Source organism: Lactuca saligna, chromosome 6, assembly GCF_052625555.1.
Source record: "Lactuca saligna cultivar CGN05327 chromosome 6, ASM5262555v1, whole genome shotgun sequence".
Lineage (NCBI taxonomy): Eukaryota > Viridiplantae > Streptophyta > Magnoliopsida > Asterales > Asteraceae > Lactuca > Lactuca saligna.
Genome location: NC_136422.1, coordinates 12,744,039 through 12,754,993, shown reverse-complemented (window position 1 = coordinate 12,754,993; position 10,955 = coordinate 12,744,039). Strand labels below are relative to the sequence as shown.

The following is a 10,955-nucleotide window of genomic DNA, read 5'->3' as shown; positions in this document are numbered from 1 at the left end:
TACAAGGGTTACATTTTTTTTTTGTAAACAAAATTTGTATTTTTATTAAAAGTTGTTCGAACATTACAAATTAAGCCTATTACATTTGATTTACGTCACGTTCTCAAGTGACACCCGTTAACTTAATTTGACTGTTGTCACAACATATGAGGTCCTCCCATTCTTTGCACAAAAAACTCGTATTGATTCTGAATGGCGTTCTCCTTTTTTGAGTTACCGAAAATAGACCTAAACCACTCTTCTTCATAATCATAAACCATAGTCATTGCAACATTTTAGAAATACAAATCAAATCAATAAATAAGCAACATTACTCTAAATCCTTGAAACCCACTTGGTTGTAAAATTATCTGCATTTTGATACTAATCCAATATCAAGTATCTAAATTTAGTATCTTTCTAAATAATTATACGTTTTATTCAGAGTTTCTCATAAGCAATTAGGAAGTTTGCATAATTTCGGAGGTGGTAATCAGTAATGATCAATTTGAGTGCAGAAGTCAAGCACTAATCTCAAACAATCAATATTCAAAAGTGTGGATTTGTATCCATTAATTTTCTGAAACACCAATTATCTAAATCAGCAAGGGCCCCAAATAATGCATAAAATGATGATTATTGAAGCACAACTATGAATCTTTATGGATTTTACAGAAAACCCATCAAGTAAAAGAATAATGATTCTTAGAGGTTGTTTGTTTTATCTTTTAAAATAACTTTTAGCTTTTATTTTTTTTCTAAAAATTAAAAAAAAGTTAAAAAGTGTTTGGTAAAGTGAAAAAAACTTAAAAAAAACTTTTTAGATATAAGGAAAATGAGTGTTTTGAAAAGGAAAAACCTTATTAAAACCAAATATATTTTCATGGAAGTCTTAAAAAAGCCATTATATATTTTTTTTGTATGTTAAAACCCATATATTTTTTAAAATGTATGTTAAAACCCATATATTTTTTTAAAAAGTATCATTTAAGGTATTGAGCTTGATAAATCCTAGATAGTTAAAAATGTTATGTAATTGATTCACAATGTTTTGATTGTTACAACTCATTAGAATAAAAATTTTCAAAAAAATATGAGGGTTTAAATGTATTATAAAAAAATCATATAATGGTTTTTTTAATCCTTTCTTAAAAATAGCTTATGGTTTTCTAAGTGTAAAAAACCTTAAATAAAATTTTTAGAAAATATAAGGGTTTTTATACACTAAAAAATAATATAATGGTTTTTTAAGAATTTTATGAAAATACATTGAGTGGTTTTTATGAGGTTTTAGTTTTTTTAAAACTTAAATTACTTTTATACCCACCTACCCTAATTCTAGTACTCTCGTCCTCGTTTTGTCAAACCCTCGTTCTTCTCTTCTCTTCGTTAACCGATCCATCGTTCAAGCCATCGGCGATCTTCTCTGCCGGCGTCTCCTTTCTCCGTCTCCGATCAGGTTAGTTTAAACTCCGATTTTGTTTTCGTTTGTGTGGATTTTCGATTTTCATTAGCAAAGAAAATTTCGGTTTTCGATTTTCCTTGCACTGTATGTGATTTGTTCCTTCCATTTTGATACCTGTGATGTTCTGAAATATTGATTATCGTACCTTTGAGAGTGTATGGATCCATGTTGACGAAAATTGATTATATATTGTGTTAACTGGTATAGATTTGTGAAACTGATGAATTATTGAATAATAATTAGTGAAATTGATGAAATATTGATTAAAGTGATAAATTTTTTGTTCACAGGGACCCATTTGTGTTAACAGGTACCCATTTGTGAAATGATTCCAATTTGTTTCTTCTGATTTGTGTTGTTTTCTTCCATTGTTGTTCAAAATTTTCTGTTTTGATTAACTATTGTTCATGAACCGTATGAAAGATTGATAAGAAATTTGTTAAATTGATGTAATCATTTAGGAAGGTTAATGAAATTGGTTTGTTGTTTAAATGTTGATACTATGTAATTCAAAGATAATGGATGAAAACCACACTAATATTGTTGATTGTGAAACATCTTTAAAAATGAAAAAACCAAAATTCGGACGGGATAATCGTACCTACTACCTACAAATGCTCACTAAAATGCTTTTGTTGATAATATTGTTCAAGTTGAAACTTTCTGAACTAAATTCTCATGTAGAAGTCCTTACAAGTTTTTATGTTATGGTCTTCTTCAAAATAATTACTTTTTATGGTTAGAAATTACAACTAATACATTCATTAGTGTATGTATACAAAGTCCCATGACTTTGTTATTGAAAACCACACTATATTTTTGAACACTTTAATATAGCATCAAAGTTCTACCTATATAGTATGAGTCCCTTAGAAATTTGGGAACTTTTTTTAAGTGTTTGGTATTCAAAAATAGAGTTTTCAATAACAAAGTCATGGGACTTTGTATAGATACAGTAATGAATGTAATGGTTGTAATTTCTAACCATAAAAAGTAAGTATTTAGAAGAAGACCATAACATAAAAACTTGTAAGGACTTCTACACGAGGATTTAGTTCAGAATGTTTCAATTTGAACAATATTATCAACAAAAGCATTTTAGTGAACATTCATAGCATAGAAAAAAAGCCAAGTGTTGAATCGACAAACATTATAGGTACTTTTTACCATCTAACCACTGTGTAATTATCGATGTGGAGTTTATTTACCCCTCTTTCTATTGCATGGCGTTTAGGGTGAACATGAAGCTATACCCACAACACGAGGGTTAGAGACGAACTAACTTGTTTTTTTTTGTCGATGGAGATTCATTAGGTGTACAATCAGCAATATGGCATGAGATTTTATTAACATTGTAGAAATCGTTAAGAATCAGCAAAGAGTTATGCAAACCAAAGGAATTAATGCTTAGCGATAGGGGTTTGATAGTTTGAATTGGAATGCAATTTAGTTTTAGCTTGTGGCCATAGCTAAGCTTGCTTGTAGGTTGACCATTTTAACGACCTTGAGTGGGGTTTATGGAAAGGGGAAGTGATGTAAATTGGTTTTTTGTTGGATTGTGGCCATGCTTGTTACATTATGTAACTATGTCATATCGTGTCACTATTTTATTCATGTGATAATGGCAATTGTCATCATAAGGATCCTTCTAGTTCCTTTATGAAGATGGAATGAATATGGATATGGTTCATGTTATACCCGACAAACCAAGCATTAGTAAGCATGCATATTGATTATCCCATTATATATATATCCTTATGAGGTTATCATAACTTCTCAATCTTTGTTCTTTTGCTTCTTCCCTTCTTATTGGCATTCCAAATGAATAATGAGTTTGAGATAGTAATGAAGGCGTACTTCATGTTTGCCTTTTTTTTTTTCCGATCAAGATATTTACATGGCGATGGTTTTGAGTTTGGCTTTAGTAGTGTTTCTCCTACTCTACCTCTACCTTTACACATGGTAGAGCTGTGCTCATATTTGTCTAATCTCCGATCCTTTTTAGAGTCGTCTTGAGATATCATGATTTTAATATCATAATGGTCCCTTCTTTCTTCTTCTCCCTTTCTAAATCATATGCAAATGTTAGTGTTTAGTATTCGACTATTAGTGCATGATGCTTAATGGTTTTCTTTCTTATACTTGCAAACAAGCAAGATGGGAGTTGATGGATCTATCATACGTTACTACTATCAAGTTAGTAATGTATTCGTGCTTGATGGCTAAAGACGGACATGTAGTTGGTTAAACAAAATGATTCTAGTTGTAGATTTTGATGTATTCTTAATTATGTCTTGTTTTCAGGTTTAGAATTGTTTGCATCTACCATCAAATTGGTGGAGTGTTGCATATTCTATATGGAAAAAGTTGATGAAGATGCTAACCTTGAGTTTAAGTGGCTTATAAAGAAAGGCCGTGGTGGTAAAAATAAAGAGGTTCAATTTTATGGATCTTTCATATACGACGGAGTGGAGTATGTGTTATATGATTGTGTGTATATGTACAAGGAAGGTTTACGAGAACCTTATATTGGCAAGTTGACAAAAATATGGGAGAATGCTGACAAGTCAAAGAAAGTTAAAGTCCATTGGTTTTTTCGCCCAGAAGAGATCTCCAAGTGGGTTGGAGATACAAAGACTCTCGAGAATGAAATTCTTTTTGCCTCCGGTGAAGGTGTTGGTCTAACCAACATTAGTCCTTTGGTAATTGAAGTTTTCACATATTATATTTTCTATCATTTATTTTTCTCAAGTTATTTTATGGATATATACACAAGTTATAAATTTTTTGAGAACAAGATACTACTCGGCGTGACTTCAAAGTTTCTATGTTTCGTTAGTAGTTGTCACTTAACAATTTGTGATTACTACTATCGCATCTTGTAAAGTATACTTAACTTGGTATGAGCATTTGTTGTGTACAATCATTTATGGAATTGTGATACTAGCCGTGTCATAATTAGTGAATGACAACTACTATTAACAAATGTTGGAAGTATCATGATAATAAAACCTACTCGACGTTCTAAGAGATGTTCGATACCTATATTTGTTATGTTTGACTTTCTCATTATTACATTTATTTGGAATCTTGTAATAAGTACTTTGAATTAGCCAAGTATTAAAAAAATAATCAATTTCGAATATAAGATGGAACCGAGTGTGCTCAAGCGGTTATTTACCCCATCAACAAGCTTTCTTTGCCTACATACCAAATTAACTTCTTTGTGATTCTTTAAACTATTTAATTTCTTTCCTTGATCCTCCATGTAGGCATGTAGGAAACATAATGACTTAGGAATAACGTATTAATGTATTACATTTACTATCTATATCAAGAACGTTACAATGAAAGTATTGATTAGAGGAGCATGAGACGATGTAAAGAGATAGCTTTAGTTCTTTATCCTATGGTCATTAGCTAATATGTTTATGTAATTAAGGATATGCATAATCAAGCTCTATTTTGCTTAAGAAGACATTATAATGCGATCTATGTCTCCCATATATGATATAACACAAATTCAAGTTTCTTTTGTGCCTTAGATAGATAGATGCACATAAAAGACGTAGGTTAAGTCTATTGTGTATGCTCTTTGCAAATCATATAGTGGTGTAGCTATCAAAAACACTCTAGAATGGAAGATGGTTTTGAAAAAGTTAACTAATATAGACTTATGATGTTTAGGACTATAGGTCTATGCTCTTTTGAGATAAGTCGGCCTAACACATGGGACCAAGTATGTATTTGTGTATCTTAGTCTTAAGTCGCAAAACAACTAGCAAAGGGTGACTTTGGTACTTGTATGTTTAGCTAGTTCTATTCAAAGAGTGAAATCTTGTGCTTATCGAAAAAAACTATCGGTTTGATAAACATTTGCTAGCATACCTCTTAAAAATAGACATACTTGTTTGTTTGCAATTTTTTTTTTGTCTTTAAAGTACGTGTTGTCTCGGATGATTACACCTTAGCAAACACGACAATACTATTGGTGACAATAATCTTGGAGGTAACTGAGGCTTTTAAGAGTATGGTTGTTCTAGAAACGAATTTTGGAGATGATCATTTGAGGATTGTAGAGTTGTTATGGAATAGTGTTGCCTACACCACTAGAGCTTGCCAAAGACGCACTTTGAACGTCATGTATGAAAGCATAAAGAATCATGATGATAGAGCGAGGTCCAAGTTTAGGTGTAGGTAAAATAAACTCGCTTTAAGGAATTTTTATGGAGTGGATAGGGAAAGAGGTGGGGCAAAGGAAAAATATAAGGATGCCAAACAAGCGTTAAAACATATGAAGGGATGTACATATGATTGGACACAAAAGCCAGAAACAAAGAAAAAGGGATATAGGAAATGCAAGGTATATTAAGAATGACAACGATTGTGTTGTAGTAAAAGATAAGGATATTAAGAGGAAGGTGGTTAAGTTACTTTTTGTCTTTTACATAACGAGGCAACTTTGTTTGGTGAGGGATAAGAATGTGGATGGCATTAAACGACGTTTAACAAACATAAAGTTAGTGTTTCTGCATGAAGATTAAAAATGAGCAAGTGAAGAGAGCAGTATGGATGATGAAGGACAAAACCATAGGTCTAGACTGAATCCCTATCGGTGTGTGGTTGTGTTGTGGGTGGGTAGGAGGGAGTTTGGTGGTGACAAACCTCTTCACATTATTTTAACAACGACCAAAATGCCAAAGGAGTGGAGAGATCGAGTACTATGATACCAATATACAATAATAAATGACAACTGTCATGGTAGAAAGCTTCTTAGTCATACCCTGAAACTATAACTATAGGAGAGAGTGTTGGAGGTTAAGTCGCCAACCGCATAAAAAAATTAAATCGACTTCTTGCTAGGGAGGTCGATGACTCTACCTCCTCAGGCGGCGTCGCCATATGGATGATAATATTAGACTAGGGATTATATATTGTCATGTTTATAATACTTGAGGTACCAAAACTGTAATATTTGTATCTCACGTGAATAAAATGGGGGTGCGACCATATTCCATTAGATAAAAATAGTGGAAGAAATAGGAAATTAGGAATCTTCATATGATGTTTTATCGGCCTGGAAACATTGTATGATAGTGTACCATGAGAGATGATTTGGAGGACTCTGGAAGCATACTAGAAGCGAGGGCTATATGCGATAAATATTATCTATCTCTCTATGACATGACGTGTATCTAAACCCTAGTTGGTGACAGTTTTTCCCATTGGAATTTAGGATTGAGCTAAAGGCTAGGTTAGATACCTGGGAGTTTGTCATTGTATTTGTACGTAATGATGGTAGAGTAGAAGTATGTATCAGAGAGCAAATATTGCATTCAAAGGAGAGTTTATGTCCATAAAGAATGTTTTTTTTAGAATGATGACATTTTACATTAAGACATATAGTTGACTTTTGTGCAACGAGAAGATTTTATTGAAACCAAGGGGAAAATTTTATACGGGTGGCTTTTTTATCAAAGTTTTGAATTCAACCTATATATGTATGTTGGATGAGTGTGATGACTCACAACACATGCTAATTCTCATTATTATTTGAGCAGGAAGCCATTGCTGGCAAATGCAATGTTGTTTGTGTGTCAAAGGACCCGAGGAATCCTCAACCTTCAGATGAAGAACTTAAAGCAGCAGACTTCATCTTTTATCGTACTTTTGATGTTGAAAGCTGTACAATATTGGATAACATGGATGAAGAAAAAATCGGTGGGATTGAAAGTATGTATGTCTTGTCTACTCGAATATTCTTCCACCTTAAACTTTTGCTTTTCAAAACTAGGTCAATTCTTGTATTCAGTTTTCAACTTTGTTACAGTTAAACACATATTTAACACAAGGGAGGATGAAAGCATCAGCACTCTCCCTGAAACTACTACTACTACCTCTACTGACAAAAAGGAGGAAAACCACAACACCATTACCATTACTACTAGTAGTGAACCAAAGCAGCAGCTGCTTTTAACAAAAACCCTGCCTAACACTAACAACCTTAAAGATGATGATGCTCAAGACAAAAATATTCCAATTTTGGCGGCTGAAACAACATCTGTAGCTCTTTTAGAAAAAACAAATCCCAAAATAGATGAAAAAGCTGATAAGGATGCGATGGAAGCTAACAAGAGAAAGAAGAGTTCTACTACAGGATCTGATAAATTACATGAGCAGCCCTCGAAGAAAATGAAACTTGCTGATAAAAACCCTCCCAAGGAAAAACAGGTTGAAGTAGTAGAAGTTGATCGGGATTCTGTGGGATTGAAGGATGTGATGCCCTCCAAGAAATCCAAGGTTGACAATAATGTGAGGACAGGTAGCAAAATTTCAGAAATAGGTAAAACTGATACTTCTGTTGTTAAAACTGACAAGGATAATTTGAAGTCAAGTAAAGAGAAAGATGAGACAAAAGTGAGTAAAGTCTCTAAGGAGAGAAAAAAGACTCCAATGGAATCAGATAAACTAGATGATCGACCCTTAAAGAAAATGAAGTCTAAAGTTGCCAATGAAAAACAAAAACAGGTTGCGGTTGAAGGCGAAAAGATTGAGAAATTGACGGATTTGCCCTCCAAGAAATCTAAAGTTGAAGATAAGTCAGCAACCAATGAAAAACAAAAACAGGTTGAGGTTGAAGGTGAAAAGATTGAGAAATTGAAATCTAAAGCTGAAGATAAGTCAGCACCCAATGAAAAACAAAAACAGGTTGAGGTTGTAGGTGAAAAGATTAAGAAATTAAAATCTAAAGTTGAAGATAAGTCAGCACCCAATGAAAAACAAAAACAGGTTGAGGTTTTAGGTGAAAAGATTGAGAAATCGAAATCTAAAGCTGAAGATAAGTCAGCACCCAATGAAAAACAAAAACAGGTTGAGGTTGAAGGTGAAAAGATTGAGAAATCGACGGATTTGCCCTCCAAGAAATCAAAAGATGAAGTTAAGTCAGCTCGCAATGTGAATAATTTGGGAACATCAGGCACACAAGAAGAAAAAGCAAACGGAAAGAATAATAATAATGAGGGAAAGATTTCAGATGAATTGGAAGGCAGGAGATTGAAGAAAACAAAGGCTGAAGCTTCTTTTAAGATACCAGATAATAAGAAAAACAGCACCTCTACCATTAATTCCAATGGAAGTAATGGGAAGAATTTGGTAATAGCAAGTGAAGGAAAATCAAAACCTATTGCTGTTGGGACTAATAATAATAATAATAATAATAATATTAATAAGGAGAAGCAATCTGAATCCAATGAGAGCAAAAAGAAGCTTTCCATGAACCAATCACCCAAGGACATGTACAAGGAATTTGTTGTTGGTCCAAAACCAAATGCTGTAAGTTGCTTTTTAGGAATTGTCATTTTCTTTTATTCCAATAAGGACATAATTTTTTTTTTTTTACAGGATGAAAGCGGTTGGTTTGAGCGACTTGTAAGTATATGATGTTATTTGATAACCTAATTTAGTACAAGTCTCATTTATTTTCCATTTTGTTTTAATTTGGTGGTGTATTCAATTTGATGTATGTAGCCTTGGGAGCAAAGTTTAAAGAGTGCATATGATCAAGGATCAGCCATACTGCTTCATAATGTTGATCCAGACTATACTTCAGGAGAAGTTGAGGTATAATATTAATTATTAATATTAAATTGTATGTTGTTTTTTTCTTTTTATTAAATGTCACTGTTTTGTTTTTTCATCTTAGGATCTAGTTTGGCATGCTTTTACGGAAAACTGTGAAGCCAAGATTCTACCATGCTCTGTAATATCTAGCCCACACTGTTGTAAGTTTTTTTGTTTTTTTTTCTTTGGAAAAGGAAATGGAAACGTATTTACTCTAAGTCGAGAGTTATACACTTTTATTTTTTAGATCAAGCTCTTGTTCTACTCAAGACAAAGGAAGCAGCACAAAGGGTCCTTGCAAAACTGGATGAAGACTGCTTGATGTTATCAAATGGGAGGTAGTTTTTTTTAGCTTTTTTTTTTTTTTTTTTTTTATGGTTGAAAATTATAATTGAAACTTCTTGTTCATGTTATATTAAAAATTCTAATTATCATTTTTTATTGACAGGCCTCTTGTTGGTACCCCTTGTCCTCCAATCATACCAAGAAAAACTTGCAAGTTTTTTGGCCATCTTTCTATTGATAGGATTAAAATCAATCAACGTGAGATGGTATATATTCCCTCTCTTTCTCTCTTATCAATATGTGTCTATGTATGCATGTGATATGTTAGTGAATTGATGATTTGTTGGTTTGATTCTTCAGGAAGAAGCAGTATCCACATCACATTTTTCACAACCAAATACTATTGAATATGACATGGCCATGGAGTGGTTTTTAATGCAATCAAAGTCCAAAAAATGGTGGGAGATGGTTCACGAGGTTAGAATTTGTCATAATTTTTACACATATACTTTTTTTTTTTTTTTTTTTTTTTTTTTTTTTTTTTTAATATATATTTGTGCATTGAACCCTTTGTCTTTTGATCCATTTTAGCTTCAAGGAAATGAGGTAAGAGAGCTGGAGGCCAAGCTTGAAAAAAATGAGCATGGAGTTTGATTTTGATGAGATATGCTTCTGCAAAAGAAGGGAGTGGATTTGTTGATAGTTTAGAAATAGTTTTGAGGTATGCTTGATGACCTATTAAATTTAAAGTTTAAACTTATGTGGGTTATGAATATTAAATAATAATTCTTGATTTGCAGGAAAAAAATTAGGGTTTGTACAGCACCACCTTGAAGGAAGGAGCCATGGACAATGGATGTCTGGTAGTTCCCAGATGATAGCTGGTGGTAACATGTATTTTGATGGATCCTTATTGAATCCACTTGGTTTTTGTGGGATCCAAAAATGGTATCTACCATTTTTTCTTTTTATGTTGAAGCCTCTATCTATATTTTACTTTTTAACTTTTTTGTTTTTACCTTTATTTAACATCCTTCACCAAAATGGTCATTCTTTCTTTACTTGGTAACGTGATTGTAGAGGGTTCAAAGTCCTCCTTGGGAGAAATGTGAAGATTAGTTAAAAGAAAAAAAAAAATTCATGATTAGTGCTTGTTAATTTGCTTGCTTGTGAACTTTACTAGTGGACAAATCATCAAACACCAAGTCATATGATCTTATATAGGGATGAACGATTTAACCAAAGAACCGGAACCGGTTGGAACTGAATTGGTATACCCAGTCTGGTGATGAGTTCTTGCAATCCTCCAATTTCAGTTTTTGGGCCAATCGAGTTTAGGGTATTTCGGGTTCTAAACCGGTTCTAAAGCCAATGTGGTTCTAAAGCCAAAATGCCATTAAATTTCCGTCATAACCAGCACCATACCTACCATACCTGAACCGAACTAGAACTGAACCAGAACCAGTTCCCTTATATCGGTCTGTTCGGTCTGTTCATCAGTTTCTTACACATTATGTTGTCAGTTATTTCGATTTTTGAGCTCAACACATCCCTAATTTGATGACTTGTGCAAGTGATACATATTGTTACATTGACAGAGCATTCT

General features: G+C 32.9%; 1 protein-coding gene across 3 annotated transcripts; it reads left to right on the top strand.

The window, feature by feature from the left end:
• Positions 1-1,307: 1,307 nt before the first annotated feature.
• LOC145000182 (protein ANTI-SILENCING 1-like) lies at positions 1,308-10,496 on the top strand. Of its 3 annotated transcripts, XR_013661149.1 has the most exons (12): positions 1,308-1,438; positions 3,749-4,146; positions 7,006-7,177; positions 7,275-8,776; positions 8,846-8,872; positions 8,972-9,064; positions 9,147-9,225; positions 9,312-9,402; positions 9,513-9,615; positions 9,710-9,826; positions 9,941-10,070; positions 10,150-10,496. XR_013661149.1 is itself a non-coding variant. In XM_078959374.1 (11 exons), the coding sequence occupies exons 2-11, from the start codon at positions 3,802-3,804 to the stop codon at positions 10,001-10,003; spliced, it is 2,592 nt and encodes an 863-aa protein (XP_078815500.1). In that variant the 5' UTR covers positions 1,308-1,438; positions 3,749-3,801; the 3' UTR covers positions 10,004-10,071. The 3 variants fall into 3 exon arrangements, 1 of the variants encoding a protein (XP_078815500.1); XR_013661150.1 differs by lacking the exon at positions 3,749-4,146; XM_078959374.1 differs by lacking the exon at positions 10,150-10,496 and having other exon boundaries at positions 9,941-10,071.
• Positions 10,497-10,955: the final 459 nt, after the last annotated feature.

Coding starts and splice junctions, on each gene's coding strand:
- LOC145000182 (XM_078959374.1), top strand. CDS start 3,802: ATGGAAAAAGTTGATGAAGATGCTAACCTTGAGTTTAAGTGGCTTATA. Junction 4,147..7,005: donor TAACCAACATTAGTCCTTTG/GTAATTGAAGTT, acceptor TTATTTGAGCAG/GAAGCCATTGCTGGCAAATG. Junction 8,873..8,971: donor GCGGTTGGTTTGAGCGACTT/GTAAGTATATGA, acceptor TGATGTATGTAG/CCTTGGGAGCAAAGTTTAAA.